Below are 22,372 nucleotides of genomic sequence, written 5' to 3'. Positions count from 1 at the left end.
CCTTGCTTTGGATCCAATTAAAACTGGGAAATGCTGGTTGTCACAGCATGCAGCCATCTCCCATCACTGAAGTATGTATCCCGTTTTTCTGCCTCAGATCATCTCATCAGTGTCGTTCTGAGGGATCAGACAGGGTGGGGTTTGCCAGCAGCGGTGTTAGTCCTCCCACTTAGGAATAAGGTAATAAGACCTCTATGTGAACTAAGTAAGGCTCTAGAAGCTTCCAGGCAAGTAAGAAAAGCTCAAAGGAATCTCATTAGGCCCAAGTTTTCTCCCGTGCTGCCCCACCACAATGTCAAGGTAAAGAATCCGAACTCTGATGTTTAAAGACACTAAGCAAAAAAAAAGTCAAAACAAAGGCATCCTGCTTGGCTAGAGAAAAACACTCAGATCAGCAATATATTTTATTCCCAGCCAAAAGGAAAAGGAAGCGTATTCACAAAGAAAAAATAACTAACTAAACAAAACTGAACAAAATATCATTTAATCAGCCAGCATTCCTTTGGGAAAAATGTTTGCATCTGTCCATTAAGACCGTAAATTCTACTACTGTGACCTATTTATTATAAGCATGACTACGACACTGTACTGTGGCGTATACAGTTAAACCACAGTTATTCAAAGGCCCAATTTGCCTCGGTTGACTAGTAATATTGCACTTAACAAGATGTTTTATTTGACCCTTTTGCCTGTTGATTCTTGTGGAATTAATTAAGATGTGCATGATACTCCCAGCAGTGATTGTTTATTCAGCTATCTTGGCTCACACACCCAACACCAAATCTTGCCATAACAAGTGTGCACGATACTACGGTATCCTGGAAGGCACATTCATTTCACCCCATCGAAACAACATTTCTCAGTCCACATCATCATCATTATGGTTGCACATTACTCCATGGCAGGGGCATGTCAAGTATTCCGTAACAAAAAGTGTCCAGTTTGCTGTGTATCATTCAATTTGAGTTGCATCACAAACTCAACTCAATGAATTAATAAAAACAACAACCACCACACTTTAGCTGAAAGGCAGCAAATGTAAAATTATACAGCATACGGTATCAATTATACGTTATATGTTTGGATTTGGGCGGCACGGCGGACGATTGGTTAGCGCGCAGACCTCACAGCTAGGAGGGTTCAATTGCACCCTCGGCCATCTCTGTGTAGAGTTTGCATGTTCTCCCCGTGCATGCGTGGGTTTTCTCCGGGTACTCCGGTTTCCTCCCCCATTCCAAAAACATGCTAGGTTAATTGGTGACTCCAAATTGTCCATAGGTATGAATGGGAGTGTGTGTACCCCGCCTCTCACCCGAAGACAGCTGGGATAGGCTCCAGCACCCCCCACGACCCTTGTGAGGATAAGCGGTAGAAAATGAATGAATTAATGAATGTTTGGATTTTTAAGTCACAGGACCAGCCAAACTATGAAATAAAAGTACCTCATACTCTGGAAAATATGGTAATAACAAAAAAAAGTTACCACTGTTTGTTAGTAATTAATAATGTAATGATATTATTGTAATATTGTAATAAAGTAACTCATATTGCTTACAATGGTCAAATATTAACACACCTGAACACTGCAAAAACATTAAATATGTATCTTTAGGTACCATGAAATGAATTGAGTTTAATTGTCGAAATGTCGTATTTGGGCATATGCATTTTTTCTTATATGAAGCAGTTGTTTTTGGTCTTATTTTTCTCTACCCACACAATGCACTGTATACATTCCATTAGCACAAGTTGTTTTGTTTTGTTGTTTTTTTTTCTGGTGGAGGGAAGCATGTGAGTGCACTTTAAAAATCCACAAAGGGGAGAAACATTGTCATTTCCATCTGCAATGCTTTTGTTTCTGCACCTCCCATCTCTAACCTGATTCAGTCAACATCTGACAGCAGAGTGAGATGGAGAAATAAGCCGTCAAAGGCAGTGAAGATGTAAGCATGCAAGTACCCCCACACAAATACTGTTGCCTGCTTTCCTCTGCCACCCGAGAAATATTGAGTCGTGTCGTCTCCATTTTATTTCCATCCTCCAAATTCCATCTTCAAAATAAGACAAGGTTCACTCATGAGCTGGATCTAAATGAATTCACTTCCTAGAAATAGGTTGCATCCAATAAATTCAATGCAAATGTCAGAACTGTGAGCTACCTTTTATGTACAGTTCAATAGGATTAAAACTACAGCTCGCACTCGAGTTTATATGTTAGAGATACAGTTGAACTTCTGTTGGCGTATGCCCCGGTTAGCGTGTTTTTTTTTTGGTAAATCTTCCCTCAGTTTGCATACATTTTCTGGTTAGCATACAACACGGTGCACGTCCTGTCGTCTTAATAAGACACTGTGTGAGGGCGTGTAAAGTTCCGCCATCACCACCATTTTACCATTTATTTTTTTTTACCAATTGCATTGGCTTGAGAACGATATGGAACGCTTGAAAAATGGGCACTCATCTTTCAACATTTTGGGGATTTTTTATCACAGTCTCAAACTGAGGAACTTTCTGAAAATTGAAGTTGACAGCTCTACTTGTACAATTTCTTCCACAAGTAACTTTAACCTCGTACAGGCCTGCAGGGGGAATGCACGTTAGGAGAAGAAAATGTCCGGCCACAACTTTTCTCAGCATGCTACACTGCAATGCAGTCCGTACATTAACCATTGATTGGTCCTTTCTGGATTGAAAGCAATCAGGTGCAAGAGAGGTCTGGAAAAGGGCTATGGGGACAATGTGTCAGAAGGCTTTTCAGGGACTTATACAGTACATCCTGATTGGCTATGCTTTGTGCAGAATTGCTGTCATTTTACATCCAACAGGACTGGCCGGTGCACTTTAGAAAATGCTCCATGTTCATGTTTTTTACATGTCATTGATTTGAGACCAACCTACACAATGGGTCACATGTTTACTGCTTTTGAGCAGTGATTCTCAACTGGTCGGTTGCGACCCAAAGCCATTTTCAATGGTTCAAAAATGATGTCAGTGAATGCACCTCGCCTTCTTGTCTTCTTTGTTTACTATGCAGCTGAAATTAAGTTACGCATTTATCAGTCTTCTGCTCAGAACATCACATTCATAATCCAAGGTTGTGGATATTACTCTACGACTATTATGAGTATGATTAACACGGTTATGGTTTTAACTCAACTGTCAACCTGTGAGTTTCATCTTCTCTTTTCAAATAAAATACATATGAGCTAAACTCAATTTTCAGAACTTTAAATGCAATATGCTGAATTATTAGTCATCTCATCTGCCTCCTGCAATCGCTCACCTCCACACTGAACCACTCGACCATGCGGTGAGTTAAATATATCAAGTTCAGCACTCCTATTGTGATCACCACACAGAGCGGGGGTGCCCATTACGTCAATCCCATTTTATGGGTCGATCGCATGTGTCACCCAAGTCAGAAATGTCACTTTGTAGATGTCGTATGACATCAGTCAGCTGACATTAAGCTCACCCTCCTGATTCGTTGTTGCGCCTCTGTGGAAAAGTAAGTGGTGAACTGACATCTCATAGCGACTTTCATCTTTATTATTCCGACTATGGATAAACTAACTCAGGGGTAAGATACCTAGCGGCGAGTTATGTTGAAAAAATGTCCATGTTGAATATTCTGCTTTGTGTCCTGAACTCCTGAACTGAACTGAAGTGTGTGTTTTCTACACGTTTGCTTGTTGTTATTATTATTATTGTCATTTGTTATTATTTTGAGATTAATTGGATCTGTGCCCATTGCTGAAACCTTTTTGATATTTTGGCTTGACTTTGTCAGCATTGTCTTTTGCATAATCATTTTCAGTTCATGTAATTGGCTTCAATATATATATTTTTGACTAATAATAGGCATCAACAGCAACCACAGCATGATTTATTATTATGAATCTGTGAAATTTAAAGTGCAAAGTGGCTGTATAATCAAGTCAAATTATCCCTTTTCTTAGCTGTGATAGCAGGTGATGTGTTTCTAAATATGATCCAAAGTAATAATGTGTCAACAATCTCATTTTACTTCACATAGATACTGATGGACATTGATTGACTTGGTCGATCAAAGCGTCATCTCGGGGATACATGGTAATTTAATGTAGTTAGGACATGGTTGAAGTAAATGTGTTCTGACATTAGCAGATGTGGCAGTTTCTGATTCTTCAGATGCATTCATCTGTCCCTTTTCAAGGAGGACTCAAAAGACAGATGGGGCCTGCCAAAAAGCAGAACGTGTTCTCTCTTTATAAGCAATCATCCCTGGTTCATCTCTTGCAGGGCATTGCCAGGGGCCGAAAAGTTGCAGACTTTGGCAGTTTTGGACCAGAATGTATGAATATTTAATTCAAGCCACAGTTGTTTATTAAAACAACACTTAAACCTCCCGTTTATTTGGATTTCAAAGCAAATGTTACCAAAGGCAGAAATCTATGATCTATTTAGAAATGTATATACCAATGTTTATGATGTAATGTAATGATGACATAAATAGAAATGTGTATTCTGTATTACTGTACAGGTGTTGTTTAGGTTGTAATATTCTTATTAATATTTGATTAATCAACAATTCATTAATTCATTCATTTTCAACTGCTTATCCTCATGTCTTCGGGCGAGTGGCAGGGTACATGCTGGACTGGTGACCAGCCAATCACAGGGCACATATAGACAAACAACCATTCACACTCACATTCATACCTATGGACAATTTGGAGCGGCCAATTAACCTAGCATGTTTTTGGAATGTGGGAGGAAACCGGAGTCCGGAGAAAACCGACGCATGTGCAGCTGTGCAGCCCATTTTTCAAACATTTATTTTTTGATATAAAAATGTAAATATGCTCTGATTTCAAGGCATTCACACTTATCAGCTTTGACTTTGGATTTGAACATTGATTTTTGTTTGTGGAGCTTTGTATTAAAGATTTTAAAATGATGTCTTCTTGAGTGTGCTACTCCCGCAGTATGGTATGTATACTAATAATACGTCTCTGAAGATTCATTTTGTTTGTACATATTGCTTTCCCTTCACTGCCAATGATGCTGGTGAGAAATTAGCAAACAACAAATAATGTAGACAGCACTCAACTTTTCTGGAAAGTACCCCACTGCAGATGGGCATAAGATAACGATTTCACAACTACTACGAAAGGTTGAGCAGACCAAACATACTTTCAAGAAGTGGATGAACACTCCAAATTCAACTACAGCAGCTCGTGTTGTGGCTGCATCCCAGATCGTAAAAACGGGGGAAGTCATTTATAGCTGGAGAATACATGAAAAATTTGTTCAAAGAAATATCAGAGCATCTATTCTCAGAAGTAAAGGAAATACGCAACAAATGACTCGGAAAATTAAAGACATGCCTCTCTGCAAAGACAGTCAAGGACAGGATCAAAAGAATGGCAACACCACCAGTAGGCAAACTCATGACATCAATACAACGAATTCCCTGTGATGAGTCAAGTCATGTAAACAATATTGAACAGACTGGCATGTGCTGTAGAGAGATGAACTCTGAATTATTTTTATATTAAATTTGGCTACGTTTTGTTTTCATTTTACACAAACACAGGAACGACTCAAAAAGACCTACACGCTTGAGTGTTTAGATTATTTCAAAGTAAGCCGACACATGCAGTCTCCACTTCTGTTAGTTGAATTGTTATTAGAATTTATTGAAGCTTTCTAAAAGTTAATAAGCTGTGTAATGTCTTGTGGCTCCAGACTATTTTTCTTTACTGGAAGAGAAGGCAAAAAGGCTCTTTTGACCAATTAGTTGAAGATTCAGATTACTCGACTAACAAAACAGTTATAGTTAAATAGTCTAAGGTATCTCGCCTCTAAACGACACCAGTGAAGAGCAAAACCACTTTTGTTTGGACATGCCTCGCTCTACCTTTTAGAGCAGGGCTCTCAAACACACGGCCCGCGGGCCAAATGTGAAAGTTTAATGTTAGTGTGGCCCGCGCAAGTTTGATATGGATGCTGTATGGTATCATGTACCCAGAAAAAAATATTACGTTTGATTAATGTTCATGTTAAAGGTTAAATAACTGTTAATAGTTATCCTCCCTATCCGTGTGGAAGTGGTAAGTTTTTGGCTTTTTAATTTTAAAGGAAATAACTTGGAGGCTACCGTTTAGGTCGCTAGCTCTGTAGTTTGCGAGTTAGCATGTGTCTCAAGACCCTGCAGTTGCGCAATATGTTGTAAATAAAAAAATATAAATGTGACTATAGTCATGTTTTGTCATGTCTACAGGGCTCTAATAATGCTTTGATAATTTTAATCAGAAAAAAAAATTGTCTAACCACCAACTATATGTGGTTTCTTAAGTTTTTATTATTTGCCGTTTTATTATTATTATATTTATTTATTACTGATTGATTGATTTTCTTGAAAGTTTATTCATTTTTCTGTTTTTAATAAACATGTTTTTTTTTGGAAAACCTGATGCGGCCCAGCCTCGCCCAGACCCTAGCTCCAGTGGCCCCCAGGTAAATTGAGTTTGAGACCCCTGTTTTAGAGGATAAATACTTTTGGATCCTGCAGCCAACTCTCCAACTGACAAGAGCTATCCTATCTAGTCATCCAGTCTAGTGTTAGTCCCACTTAGTCATTGAGCATGTACTGATGAAGCCTGCTTGGCTGACAGGCGAAACGTCTTCTCAGACAAATTGAACAATCCAGTTGTGATCGATTCAGTGCCCTGAGAACAGAATCTCTCAGCAAGACCCTTGTTATCCAAAGAAGCTGGGTAATAGAAACAAAATACTACTTACAGGATATGAAAGCTCATACAACCACTTGGCCTGAATGAAGTAACCTTGTTCATTATTCACGGTGGGTCATTCACGACTATAAAAGACTTCAATTGTGTGAGTCAAGTGGTCAACTCAACTTTGAGTCACAGCAGTCTACAGGTAATTATCTTTTGTCAGAGTGCAAACAACTCTAACATAATTTGAGAATCATTAAAAGTCAGCTTTGGATTGGCGACACCAATTCTATTACCGTTTCAAATTAATTGTAGTCAACCACAGTAGTAACGTGAAGTGAAGTTAACGAGAATTTTTACTGTTTGCTATACAAATCCATCACAATATAGTCCAGATAATTCCAATACAAGAGTAGGTGCTTGGCTCACTCTCTCATTGCAAACACAACGACACAGATACATAAATCATCCACAATGGAGAGCCTGCATCTGTCCTCAGCGGCTTAAAAGGGCCAAGACTTAAACACCACATGGCAAGAGACCACAATCACGACCACAATCCAAAACAATTCAACAACGGTTCTTTATTATTATTAAAATGTTTTCATTGAAGAATGGTCATTTGTATTTTTTTAACAATGTTTCTAATGAGGCTGCACGGCGGACGAGTGGTTAGCGTGCAGGCCACACAGCTCGGAGACCCGAGTTCAATTCCACCCTCGGCCATCTCTGTGTGGACTTTGCATGGATTTTCTCCAGGTACTCCGGTTTCCTCCCATATACCAAAAACATGCTAGGTTAATTGGCCTCTCCAAATTGTCCATTGGTATGAATGTGAGTATGAATGGTTGTTTGAAAATGAATGAATGAAAGTTTCTAATGAATAGCCATGCTGTGATTGAAAGATTGTTATACCACATAAGGTCAGACAGAGCCAGAAAATGTGTGGGCTGCAGTCAAAGCAAGGGAAAAGGGAAAAACACAAATCTTTTCACATTTTAGCATTCTATATGCACAGTGTTGATTGCAAACGCCTGAGGGGCGCCACAAACTTTCTCCTCTACAAATTAAGAATGAATCGTTTCTCCAACAAATTAAAGCACAGTACAAGTTCATCACTACCGTATTCGATGCTGTCTGTGTTGTATCAGACTTTGTTACATTTAAGCTGTCCACACAGGAACGTTTTTAGGTGGACACAGTGAGGTACTTCATCATTTCAGCCTTTCTGGGCATCCTGATGTGAAGAACGCTGCCTTGTCGTTGCCATGTGAACAAGCAAAATATAAATTTCTAAGAACAATGACATCATCACCGTCATGTGATGAGAAGTGAACCGCTGTGTGTCGCTGCCAAAAAGCCAACATACAGTATTACCTGAATATTTGAACTGCCATGACTCCCAGCTGATGGCTGCACGGTGTATGAGTTTGAGTTTTGTGTGAAGTTTGGGGCCAACTTCAGAAAAGTACCAGTGAACCTAGACTCATCATTACAGACACTGAAATCAGTAATTCGGCAGCACTTTTTTATGAGTCATGAACATTTCTGACCACAAAACTCATTTTGTTCTGCAATTTTTTTCCCATATAACAGCCTCTGGGATTTGTTAACAAAAGGAAAACCCAACCCATACAGTACTCTGACATTTAGTATGCATCAATAATTAGCCACAACATCGGGCAGCCATGGTGTAATTTGCATACGAATGCTTAGGTAGCGTCGAAATAAAATTTCCGTAGGGTGCATAGGCACTCCCTTAGGGGTAAGGTTAGAAGCGCTGTCATCTGGGAGAAACTCGGAGTAGAACAGCTGCTCCTCTGCATTGTAAGGAGCCAGGTGAGGTGGATTTGGCATCTGGTCAGGATGCCTCCCGTATGCCAACCCTCTTACCGACCGGCCTCAGAGAAGAACCAGTACGCGTTGTCTCTCAACTGGAATGGGAACACCTCAGGATCCGCCTTGAGGAGCTGGATGAAGTGGGCATGGAGAGGGAAGTCTGCACTTCTCTGCTTCGGCTGCTTTGCCCACGACCCAATCTTGGACACATGGTAGAAGATGGATGGATGGATAGATCTGTAGGATTTGTGCTGTAGTGGAGCTTCTAGTTAAAGTCTTTCATTGTTGACAGTGTCTCCAAACACACCAAAAACCTATGGTCTTGTCTTTCAACTTTCCCATCTTGGCTGAAACACAGACTGACTCATATTGACTTCTGGAACCCAGCGTATCTCATCTGCTGGTGGGTGGAAGTAACTAATAATTTTCAGCTTTATTTGTATAGAAGTTAAAATTGTAAATGAATCAGAGGGTTGGATTAATCAGACTGTAACCACTCCCCTGGGTCTTCAGTGGCCCATGTCTGGCTTAGGGCTGACTGGGAATAATTTTCATGACGGTAGACACACGAAGGCGGCACTAGCAGCATTTATCAAGCTTCAGGACATGAATTATTTTACAATTGCACCAGCTAAAAACTTTCTTCCATATTTTATTTTTCTCTTACGACCAAACAACACGGACCGTGCGGAGCAGAGGATAGTGGAAAATTGTAAATGTTCACCCTTGTTCACCCAAATTGATCTTCTACCGAGGAAGTTGAATGAAATAAAATGAACATGCTCTTCAAAGGGGCGGCAGGGATAGTGTTGGCTGCCACCGTAATGTAATGGCAGGGGAAATGCTATTACATAAAAATAATAATGTATGCAAACAAGCAAAAAACAGCTTTAGCAGTAATCTCAAGACTTTTGTTCTTTTGTAAATGGAGAACAAAAAAGTGGAGGCTAAGAAGTATTGTGCATTTGTATGTAATATAAATTGCCGTCGGTGCATTGTGCTGTAATGTCATCTTTTGAGTAAAAGCAGAAACCTGTCTGCTGTTGTAGCCCCTGACATGACCACGAATGGTCCATAGCCATGGATATGAAGTATAGCGGCATCACGAGCAGCATGCTGTTTCCGTGTTTCAGACAGAAGTCAAACACGAGCAACGAGACTTGGACATAGAGGAGCAACCTCACGGGTAAATGAGCCTAAAGAATTTATGCTGAACACAACTTGTATAAATCGGGGCTTCGGTTGATTAGGGATACGCGAGAGCCAAGGTTGAGGTCATGGACCCTCTGGCGCTAGATTTGCAGTCAGAATCTCTCCCCCTTTGGGCAATGTAGATTGACAAGGATGATTCTCAAAGCTTTTGCCAAGTGTTTTTTCATGAGCCAGAGAGTCCTATTACACTCATCAGATTCAGAATTATCCTGTGCCAAAATACAAATTGAATTTGTAGCGTCTGTAAACTGCAGAAATGTGTCTGACAGTGCAGCAGAAAAAAAAGGGTGACTCACACTCGACTGTTTCTATCATTCACACCCCCCCGAAAAGCCCCTGCTGGCCTGAACTCACACTAACCACTCACACTTTGTTCCATTTGCTTGTCCCATCACGTCTATCTATCTATATAACTGATAACTGATCAGAAAACTGATATTTTCATGACTTTTATTATTTTATTTTATATTTATTATTTCCAGTCTTATTTTGAGTTGTGATTATTTCTTGTGTGCAAGGCAGCCACTGTTAAATACTTACAAGAATTTCATTCATGAAATGACATTTTTATATTGCACACAAATATAGTTTAGGTGAAGTGGGGTTTGATTTTATGATTATTTTGAGTCTTTTCAAAGAACTTGCGAGGAGTGATCACAGTCCCGTCAGTTCTTTGATTCTGCTCTTTTGCTTGCCTGCGTGTACACCTCAAGTCTTTGCTTTTCTTTTGATCATGCCTGCAAAATAACCCAAAATGGAGCCAATGAAAGTTGCAAGTATCAGCATTTTGATAAAGAAGGTGAAAAACACAGCTGAATTTAAGAACTCCTAGCAAAACCCAAAGATGGTATCCATTGCTCTCACTGCCACATTGTTTTTGGCAAAAATCCCATCTTCAGTTACGGTAAAAGGAACCTCATATGTTCAATTATCCCTTTCACTCGTCATCCTCACGGGGATCAGGGGTGTCCTGGAGCCTATCCCCGCTGTCTTTGGGTGAGAAGCCGGGGTACACCCTGGACTGATCGCCAGCCAATCACAGGGCACATATAGACAAACAACCATTCACACTCACATTCATACCTATGGACAATTTGGAGTCACCAATTAACCTAGCATGTTTTTGGAATGTGGGAGGAAACCGGAGTACCCGGAGGAAACCCACACATGCACGGGGAAAACATGCAAACTCCACACAGAGGTGTCCAAGTAGAGAATCAAACCCAAATCTCCTGACTGTGTGGCCGCCATGCTAACTATTCGCTAACTTTGTTGCTGTTGTTGTACGTAATAGGTGGCCTGGTCAGTGAAAACTGCTAAAAAGTTGCCCATCCCTCCTCCAGGCTACAGTCGAATGTACCAATCCCAAACTGTAACGTGTGAAAACTTGGCTATTATATAGCTAATTATAAAGAATGAGTATTTTTTTTCTTCTTGACATAAAAAGTGAGGCATCTGTTTAGTTGCTCAAGTAGACAACGCCCCCAGCAAATAAACAAAAGTATTAGTTCAGTGGTGATAACGTAAGGAAGCAGAGTACTGGAATTTTCTTCGTGTTTAAAACAAGTTTCAGGTGAAAAACTGGTGCCACAGGAGGATTATGCCAGCCCTACCTTCAAAGGAGGTAAAACATTCATGATGTCTGCAGTTTTCACTTGCCTAGTCAGTTTTTGCTGCTATTTTAAGTGACTGAAAGTGAAATGAAAACAGTACAGTGGAACCTTGGTTAGCCCCATTAATCCGTTCCAAAACAAAACGTACTCTAACCAAGTCCATGTTTCCCATTGGAACTCATTAATCACTTATGCCACAAGTCACAATAATTTGAACCAAAAACATATTTTTAGAGTTTTACAAATTTAGTTTTACATGCAGAAAACAAACCTTAATCCATAGAAATGATGAACGAAAGGGATGTGATTGTTGTGTCAGACACAGTGTGGCAGTCAGATTGCTAACGTTTGGTCACACCTTCTGAGACGGATTAATGACGCTAACCAAGGTTGTGCTGTATTTTCCACTTCATGTCCGCCACTTAAGGTCTCAAGTGTCCAGCTTTGAGTGAGCCTCTTGTGAGGACCTGATAGTGAAAAGAGAATTACTGACTTAAGAGCTGAGAGTTGGCAGTTCGAAAGCGCTTTACATCCCCTTTAAACCTCGACTGTCAACCAACAATTTATAGTGTATATAAAAGGTGAATTTCTCACAAAACTAAGAGTCATGTGACTTCTGCCTAATTAATTGGTTCCAGAATATAACTGTATACATGATCAATAACGACTGTCTGACATTGTGGTCTCTTAAAATTTCTTTGTTTCTGTTTTCACAAGTTCGACAGATGAAGCTATGAAATCTCAAGAGTAATAAACTTCTGTTTTTTTAACAGATTCAATAGGTCAGTCTGAACCCATCAGGGTGACATACCAAACTTAGTTATGCCTGACATTCAGATTGTAAATAATATTGTCTCAGTACACAATCTGCACCAATCAGAAGGATATACCACACACCCCATGAAGACTGATCTTTGCCAGTGACCTTTTTCTCTGCTGTCCAATGCCCCTCTGCCGTTAGTGTTAACGCATCAGGTACATGTTTAATCAGCAGTAGGAAATAGGAAATCTAATGCTTTCAGGCCGTATTGAAAATAGTTTAAAACCACAGGCCATAAAGGACAAGAACATACGTGTTTTTTTTAGTGTAGAGGAGCACAACTGGTGTTGAGTTTATGATGTTAGGTGTGGTTTGTACTGTATATTGTGGGGCATTTTTTTTAGCATTAGTTCAGGTTTGTTTGCTTTTTTTTATTTATTATTACATTTTCTTTTTAGAAACTGCAAGTGTGACTTCATGCATTTTCTTCGATCCTCTGACCTCAACAACAGCATCCATACTGTCCAACATGAAGAAAACATTCTGCTTCGGGGATGCTCGCTGTTCAGGGTAAAGGAATACTTCACCGCATAGGAGCTGATGAACGAGGTTGTACACTGTAGAATCTTTGATCAGAACTTCCTCGCCTCAGCCAAATCACTGATACTGGATCATGGTTGGTCTCAAGAGTGGACCAAAATCCCTCCAGACGTGTACAACCCTGGTAACCAAATACAAGAAATGTCTGACCTCTCCACCAACTACTAAACCATGTGTCGCTTTGGAATGAAATTGTTATTTCCCTCAATGAAATACTTTTTTTTTTACATTATGTCTCTCTTTGTTACGTTAAACTTATTATTTTTTTTTTAATCTGTGCAAAATCAGCATGGAATCAAATACTTTTCTTCCACTGAAAATAGAGTTAATTCACTCTGGGGTTTTGTTTATTTCTGGGTTTTACTTAATTTATTACAATCCCTGAATGGAGCACACTCATGTCTGAGTGATGAGAGATGTGCCCAAGCTGCGTTTGGAGTTGTTAAACGCCTTGCTCAAGGGTGCCTCATCAGTAGCAGAACTAAAAAGCCCACCCCCAAGTCATTATGGATGAACACCACTGCTCATTAGTACATGTAGCAATTTGTCTTCTAGATTTTTAGGCAATCAGCTCTATTAGCAATGTTATAATAGTCTAAACATAAAGGTCACTTACTGTCTTACCAAATAATTAATTTTTTTCTTGAATATCTGAGATTGTCTGTGCTTTTGTACAAAAAAGGTCATGAAGATAAATCCATTAATAATTCAGCTAACTAAAAAAGCTTACACCAAAACCCCCTGACTATGTTACCAAAAATGAACATACTATAAGCCCAGCATTTATTTTGTAGTTGAAGGCATGTTGACACAGCACACAATATGTTTGCTTCACCCATGCATTACACTATTAACTTTGACCATATTTGCATAGTTTCCATATGATGGAGCAAGCAATTGAGCATTTTTTTTGTTTGTTTAATAAATGTCAGAATACTGTGGAAGATGACACTTAATACATCACACCTGGAGACAGCAGCAACCATCTTCACGCTAGACATAATTTGTGTCCTATTTAAACACTGCAGTCTAAAATACCTTATTTTGCCACCCACACAGGTATATAATAATAATATTAATAATACATGTTTTTAGTTTTCTTGTGTCCAACTTTGTAGGTTATTCATGAAAATTCAATCTTCGAAGGTTTTAACATTTTAGAGTTTCAAATGAGAGAAATGTAAAAAGATGTTAATATCCGTCTGTGAAAAGTGTATAAGGTGTACGGTGAGGGGTTTTACACTATGAAAACATATTTAAAATATGAACTTATTGCTGGCTATTTTGGAAAGCTTTCCCCCGTGATAAACGAGGGAACACCATAGTTACACATTACTTACAGACAGTCTCCTAGGAAGGACTTTATTACAAAATATTGAATAACAAAAAAGTCCAGTATGCTCTTATCATTCAATTTGTGTGCCTCACCACGTCACAAATGCAGCTCATATTATGTTATGTCACCAAGAAAACAACCACAACAAAAAGGTAGACAATGAATTATATACATTTTGATATGTAAGTCACAGCTGACATTAAGTCGTAAAACCTGCCAAACTATACAAAAAAGAGTGTTATTTATATTACAGAAAATATGGTCAACCCTGTATGACCCATTTGATGTCTTTATCTGCATATGCTGTCAATACAGTATGATCCCGGTAGTCAGTGTTGACACGAGTCATTGTTAACAAGCTTCAATTACATCTGAAACACAGGCTTCGAAAAAAATAATTTATATAATATACAGTACTTTTGGATTTTAAAAAAGTAAACCTTACTTATTTTTTGACTAAAGCATTTTCAAGAATAAATATTTCACAATTAAGTAAAATACACGTTCAGAAGACATTCAAAGATGTTATGATGATATGTAGTATTCTACGCTGGTCACTAGGTGTCAGTAATGTTACTGTAATGTTCATTGCAACAAACAAGCACCAGACTTGATTGCCAGAATAACAGGCTTTTATTGCAGGGTTGAATGATCTCACAACAGGCACAACAATCCCTAACATGGGCTACTGTTGCCCCCGTAACTCAAGGCAAGTTAAAACTCAACCTCAAACCTTCAACGTCACTTCCTGTCCACCCCCACTCAGCTCCCCTAGCACCAAAACACACTTACAGCAACACACACATGCATGAGTCTTATTTACGTCATACATGTCTTATTTTCAGTTATGTCTACTACGACTGTATTGGGTAATAGGAGTACAAAGGTGAATATAGGGGTGTTATTTCATGTCTACAAAGCTCTAATGATAAAATCCGTATTTAGTAGCTCAAAATAGGTGACTAACTAGGAAAATAATTCATTTCTAAATGAATGGATTATAAAATATTTACACTGCCCTGTGATTGGCTGGCAACCAGTCCAGGGTGTACCCCACCTCTCGCCTGAAGACAGCTGGGATAGGCTCCAGCACCCTCCGCGACCCTCGTGAGGATAAGCGGTAGACAATGAATGAATTAATGAGTATAAAGGTGAATATAGGGGTGTTACTTCATGTCTACAAGGCTGTAACGATGAATCCGTATTTAGTAGATCAAAATAGGTGACTAACTATGAAAATAATAAATTTCTAAATGAATGGATTATAAAATATTTATACTGCCCTGTGATTGGCTGGCGACCAGTCCAGGGTGTACCCCGCCTCTCACCCGAAGACAGCTGGGATAGGCTCCAGCACCCCTCATGAGGATAAGCAGTAGAAAATGAATGAATGAATGATTTACACTTCACACTCTGACTCCTGACATCTCCAGTCGTGAAGATCCAGGAAAACCAGTCTTGCTTACCAAGACATTTCATATTTAACACTGAGTCTGCTTTTCTTGCATATTGGATTGAAAGAATCAGGACAAACAGTTTGCTACCGTAGTTCCTCAAGAACATTTCAAAACCAGTTAACGGCTGTTCAGTTCAGAGCACAAGGTCAAAGCACAAATATTAGCAAATCAGTAGTTTTTTGTGTTTGACACCACTGGAGGCTCACTTTTTGCCATTGCTTGTAATTGATTGCTAAGTTTTGGTAGTTCGTTGGAGGATGGAATTTGATTCAAGGTCATGTCAACTGGTGGTGTGTGACTGACTCTAATTGGTTTGTAACAGATGAAACTCTGTGTGGAATGCTGGCAGAATCGGGATATTGGCTTATTAAGCCAAGTTAGAGGACATGTTTTTACTGGAGAGCAAACTAAAAACTGGTTGATTATATATACAGTACATCCTGTTCTTTTCAATTGGGAATTGTATTGCAGGAAAATAATACTGTACATTTAACTGTGCTGCTGCTCTATTATTTCTAAGCGAGAGCAGAGTAAACCACACACGATTTATTATTTGCATAGTCAATAAATCTGAAGTTTGTTGTTCCAATTAATCAAGTAATTGGTTAAGCTCGAGAGCAGGTGTGGGCAAATATTTTGACTCGTGGGTCGCATTGAGTTAACAAAATTGTCCGGGGGACATATTTAAAACACACACACACAATTTTATGCATATAATTTTCTTGGAATTATTTGCCTAATTTTATCTATAAAAGTGTTATACAATCAGCTGTATGTTCTCATGTCTCTTTTTTTAGGACCACTTTAAACATCAGACCACATCAAACTATGTAATTTAATTTCACAGTTTTGTTGTTTTTTGTTTTTTTTACTAAATAAGACATCCGACTTGCAAGTCATGTTGCCAGTTTGTATGTTAAAAGTTCAAAAACTTAAAAAGCAACTGGCAGGACGGATTCAAACGCTTGGTGGACCGCATGTGGACCCCGGGCCGTAGTTTGCCCACCCCTGCCCTAGAAATCCACACCAACCAAAACCACAGTTCCAAATCCAATTCATCTGTTCCAGGAAGCCAAATCACCTTTGTATAGTTTTACATGCATACAACTATTCCAAATGCATTTAAATGATGAATTAAAGTTATAAATAAACAGGTAAGGTTATCTTTACCATCATTGAAGGCGTGATAGTTGTCAGCGAGATCCACCTTTGTGTTTCACTAGTAATTATTGAATGTATTCACTAGTGTTTCCCACCTAAAGTCTCTGCTTTTCTTTTGATCACGGCTGCAAAATAATCCAAAATGGAGTCAAAGAAAGTTGCCGAAGCGAAATTTTCTACTTTCATGCTAACCAAAGTTCTATTGTATAAGCATAAAATGTTTCCAGTCAAATGTTTTCTAAGGCTAAACAAGAGACAGGTTTGGCACATTCACATTCTTAATGGCAGTAACCACTAATAAACATTGTTGGTCTTCTCCTTTGACAGCAGGGTTCGAATAGCAATACAGAGCTTTGTCGCCACCAACAGGAGTATTCATAGACAACATCCAATAATCTCTTAATAAAGATTAAGACCCCCCAGTTGAGCATCTTTGACATAGTGTACATAGCAGTATTCTCACAAGATGTTGTGACACAGAAGCTTGCCACAGAAGATTTCTCGCCTCATGGGCAGTAGGCGTGGGACGATATTAAATCAATTAATTAATCACACCCAAAATGAAACCCTGTAAACATCCCAGCTGCAGCAGCTGAAAAAAACATCGCTGCATTACGACAGCGACATGTCCCCGTCTGCTTGTCTGTTTGCATGTAACGCTCATCACTGTCAATATGTTTATGTCTTATGATCATATCTCAATAACAGCATCACATCTGTCACAACACTCAGAGAATACACACAGTCTCACAGGCACACGCCAGAGTGGAAGCATAACTCTTCTTTGCAAGTTAATCAGCTCCACACATCTTACTCTGTATGCGGTGAGGATGTACGCATTCATCTGTCAATACAGCGTGTAAGTAAGAGTGAATCAACAGTATGGTAAGGCACGGCACAGTTCTTATCTCGGTTTCGGTATGTCTGTGCGTAAAGAGAACAACTTTTTTTCTCCCAAAATGTTCTGTTAATTATTATCGTTATAAAATGCTCCATTTGTTAATCAATGAAGCATGCAAATGAAACTGCAATCCACTGGCAGGTAATTCACCCGTAAATAAAACTGTCAAATAAAAAAAATATTGATACAGCATACAGAAAAATAGAAGGATGTGTACATGCAATCAATCCAACGTAGGTCAATATATTGTACAATAAGCACTGTATAATAGGTGACAAAATTATATCTAATGTTATATTTCACTAGAATGTAAAAAAACAAAAAGCAAACAAAAAACACACATGGATCAGTGTTTCTTTTTAGGAAGCTACAAATACAACACTGAGAGTTTGAAATATGCTGATTATTTTATTTTTAATAAAGCTTCTTACCCGAAATACAGCGCTGGTTGCGCTATTCTCTAACTGAGCAATTGCCGCACGCTGCTTTCACCCTACGCACTCATCTTTGTCCAAGGTGAAGTGTTCAAAAATAGGTGCACCGCACCGCGCCTCAACGTCAAGGCCAGGAGCCACAGGGTTTTACCGTGTACTGTACCATCTCTAGTAAGTACATGTTTGTCTATATATGATTGTATATATATTAGGAACGTTTTCAACATAATCATGTATCAACACCCGCTCCTTGTTCTCATTTGTTGTCTTTTTCTCTCTTACCAAGTTCTCCAACTACATCTCAGAAAAGGGGTATTGTAACTCCCACTGCCCGATGTCTCTATCATCTCTTTCTGTCTGTCCCTTCTTAAACAAAGTACTCTCAAATTGCATCAGAAAGTAGCAGCGGGACTATAAAAATCACCTTTTCCACTGTAAATTTGCTGTGGCATAATAAAGCATGAAGGGCATCTGTATTGCAAGCTAGTGAATAGTACAGGTTGAAAAAAAAACAGCTTGTCACACTCACGTTCGCTTTGCAAACCTGAGTAAAACCTGAAAATAATCTCAAATAAATCCTACATTATATATCCTAATATTATACTATTATTCAGAAGGTGGGTACATTATATCTATGAAAGTATACGTGTTGATGTGATGTTAAATGAAGCTGCAATTTAGTCTCTAGTTGTTTAGATACAGTGAGACTTTAATTTAAATATTATGACGATAAATCTGTCATGGTGTACAATGCAGCTATTATTAAAATTCACTACAACTCTACTTTCATCAAATCTTTCATTCTATGCAACCTACACTCCTCCCACATGAAAGGAGATTCAATCGGTTATTCTTGGTTGCTCATGTATAATCCATCCATCTTCTACCGCTTATCCGACGAAATGTCGGGAGTGGAGCATCTTATGCAGGGAAGCCCAGACTTCCCTTTCCCTGGTCACTTTGTCCGGCTCCTCCCAGCGGATACCGAGGCGTTCCCTGGCTAGTTGAGAGACATAGTCTCTACAACATGCCCTTGGTCTTTCCAGAGATGGACGTGCCCTGAATAACTGAAAGGAGAGGCCACGATCTTGTCCTTTCAGTCACTACCCAAAGCTCAAGAATGTAGGAAGGTAGGAAGGCACAGTAAACCTCGGATATATCGGACTCGGCTATATCGGAAATTCGCTCACAACGGACAGATAAAAAACAAACTGATTTTTCTGTAATGCATTTCCAATAAAATTCATTGCATATATCGGATTTTTTATAACGGATTTCGCCTATTTCTGACAAAATCTCCAGTCCTGCTCCAATTTCCCTCGCATATATTGGATGGCCGCATCGTGTCTTTCTCCTGGCTCCAGATTTAGGACAAATATAAAAGTGAGTGACGTCAATAATACTAGCACAGCAGTGAATGAGATCTTAACCTCACTATTGGAAATAACGTAGGCCTGACGGGCGTAACAGGGCCTAGCTTAATTAACAATTTGTTATGCTCAGAGTCCAATAAAGTTCAATTCTCATTACCTTACGTCTCTTTTCATTGCCCAGTCCAGGTACATTGGAAACATAGTCAAGGAAGTGCCTTTTTATAACGGATATAAATCTGATATATGCGTAAAACGGACATTTTCCGCTATACGCATATAACGGATTTCGCTTATATCGGACAAAACCAGTGGGAACAATTGAATCCGATATATCCGAGGTTTACTGTAGATCAACCGTTAAATTTTGCTTTGCCTTTCGGTTCAGCTCTCTTCACCACAACGGACCGATGCAGATTTACTGCGGACACCGCACGGTGGACGTGTGCCCTCAGGGATACAATGAAACCTCAATCTTTGTTCTCATAGAACACTGCCTCAGTTATCGCTTCAACTGCCCAAACAAAGCCTCCACCCATCGGTGATGCATGAGTGGATGGTGGTTTTCGGAAATGTAAACACTATAGACAGAATCTGGCCAGGGAATCCGCTAATCATCCATACTCTGTGTGTGTTTATTTGTTCATACGACACACACAGAACTCCATAGTGGTCCCGTTCCTCCTTTCAAGCACTACTACGTGCACTGATGAGTCTTTCAGGGGCACAGCATATTTTTGAGTATTAGAATAATCTGTCTGTTTTTTGTTGTTTTTTTTTCTATTGAGGATGACGGCAAAAACAACTGTATTTTCCAGAGCTTTGACAAACAAGGTGAGAAACACCAGTGAATTTGAGAGAGATGTTGAAGCAAACTCAAAAGGCAGCCTCTGTTACAACAGGATTATAAAGTAAAGGTTCTTAGTCAACATGGGTTGCAGGGTGAATGACTTAATGATTTAAAGGAGACATTTTAAGCTGGGTGGGGGGGGGGGTGTATGAAATAGTGATTATACCTGCTGCTGGAGTTTACAGTAACGTTCAAGTGAGCAAGTATGCAAATCTAACCGTCCACTCTTTAAAGTTAACTTTGAAACATTTTTTTCAGTGCATAAATTAAAATGGTCCAAGGAGCCAATGATTTCTCTGTTTGGACGAGTGTTATTGCTGTCATACAGGTGATATGTAGCCAGTGAAAACATATTTTTCATTTGTATCAAACCCTTGGATTTTTGAAAAAGTGTCACCCAGACTTTAGTTGAATAATAAAGTCATTGGTCATACCATTTCTGAAAAGAATCAAATGTACTCAACTAATTTCCCATTTCTCTGTCCCTCTGCAATACATTTTAGGAGCACTTTAGGACGCAATTACACTAATGCCTAAATATTTGAAACATGGGCATATTTAATTGAAGGTGTGGGAGTTTTGGTGTTTTCTGAACCTTTGTTGAGAGGTTATACACACGGGCAAACACACACTGTGGTGACATCAAGAGTGCATGGCGAGCTGTGGGCTGGGTGGACAGAATGAATGACTTACGCTGCTGTTGTGCCCAGACCAATGCACCATAGCTTGGTTATGAGACGAATCCCCTGTCAAGGCGAAGGTGGAGCTGTTAAGTTTGAGCTCATCCTGGCTGGAGCCCCCGACTCTCCTCTCCTCTCCCCTCCAGCGCAGCTCGGAGCGCGTCTCTCTTCTTCCAGGGTGTCCGACTCTGCTATCATCTCGGCTCCTTCTGGGACGCTTTTTACAAGCACCGCCACTGCTGTTGCATTGTTGGATGTTTGAAAAGTGTCTCTCGCCGACGTGGTCATCTGTATTCCGCATATGTCTCAGCTCTTCTGCGCGATGCGGCGCGCGTTCAGCGGGCAAAGATGCGCGACGGAGCCTTCGAGTTCCGGCACCTGCAGCCCAGGATCTCTCTGCTCCGTCATTGTGTCCAAAAACTTCTTCTTTTAATCCGGAGGCACTTTCAAATTGCAACAGTAATTCCCGCGCAAGCCCCTGATTTCCAACCCAACATGACCTGCAGGTTATTTCAGTGTTGGCGCCTTGGAATATAAAGAATGTCATTAAAATCCCAACGCAAAGCGCGTTGTGCCACTTTGGACAAAATAGCAGCCTTCCCTCCATTGTTGGCGGCAGAGGATGATGCGCACTCTCACCCTGCCTTGTCGTGTTGTTGGAAACGGAAGTGTTGCGTTAAGTTGTGGCGGCGCCCAACTGCAGTCTGTTAAAAAAAAAAAAAAGTGCATCGGAGACAAAGTGGTCCAAGTTGAAGGATTGGAAGCTTCACGCGTTTGGGGGGAGGAGCTGAGGATCCAGTGATGAAGGATATGCCCACAGTTGTTGTCCACAGTTATGCTCCCCATGTTGTGCTTTTATTTCATCCTTCTGATTTTTAAAGAAACCAATTGCATCTGGATCTACATTACTTCAAAAGTCCAAAAATCATCCCATAGCCCATTTGTGACCAACAGCTCATTTTCTTAATGGCTTCCTCGGGATTAGATCACACTAAATAAATAATATACAAATATAGAAATCCCTCACATTACGTTTAGAATTTCACTTCACTTTACTCTATCACGGTTGTGGTTGAACATGCTTAATAGTTAAAAGAAAATGCATATTCACCAAATATTATTAATACATAGCTTAAATAACGCATTCCAAGCATAAATTGTCTAAATCAAGTAAAATAGAAATACAAAGCATTTAGAAGATGCATTCAAAGACGACATGATCATATGTAGTATTCTACACTGGTCACTAGGTGTCAGCAATGTTTAATGAGACACACAAGCACCATTTGCCATCTGAGTGCACACTGTTAGGGTTTGATCATGTGCTGATGATATGTTGCAGAGACATTTATTGGAAGCCAAAATGTTGATACCAACTATACTTGTGAAATAAAACTTTGTCTTTAAATAAACAGTATAAAAAGGGCCTTTTTGGTC

General features: G+C 39.5%; 1 protein-coding gene and 1 long non-coding RNA gene across 8 annotated transcripts in view; one reads left to right on the top strand and one right to left on the bottom strand.

Moving 5' to 3' along the window:
- The window catches only part of LOC131107404 (VPS10 domain-containing receptor SorCS1), a 153,290-nt gene extending 131,598 nt beyond the window's left edge, over window positions 1–21,692 (bottom strand). For all 7 annotated transcript variants that reach the window (XR_009120270.2, XR_009120282.2, XM_058057604.2 and 4 more), the window contains exon 1: window positions 20,949–21,692. Coding sequence is in view for 5 of the 7 variants with exons in the window: in XM_058057604.2 (XP_057913587.2) it covers window positions 20,949–21,542 (594 nt within the window). In the remaining 2 variants the exon portion in view is untranslated. The remainder of the gene's footprint in view (window positions 1–20,948) is intronic.
- LOC131107775 (uncharacterized) lies at window positions 3,466–4,796 on the top strand. The gene is made up of 3 exons (XR_009120333.2): window positions 3,466–3,580; window positions 4,037–4,092; window positions 4,196–4,796. It is a non-coding gene; the product is annotated as an uncharacterized LOC131107775 (long non-coding RNA).
- Window positions 21,693–22,372: the final 680 nt, after the last annotated feature.

The sequence above is a fragment of the Doryrhamphus excisus genome, linkage group LG9, assembly GCF_037039965.1.
Source record: "Doryrhamphus excisus strain RoL-2023G ecotype Guam linkage group LG9, RoL_Dexc_Guam_v1.1, whole genome shotgun sequence".
NCBI lineage: Eukaryota > Metazoa > Chordata > Actinopteri > Syngnathiformes > Syngnathidae > Doryrhamphus > Doryrhamphus excisus.
Note: the sequence above shows the minus strand (reverse complement) of the source record. Positions and strands in the feature narration are given on the sequence as shown.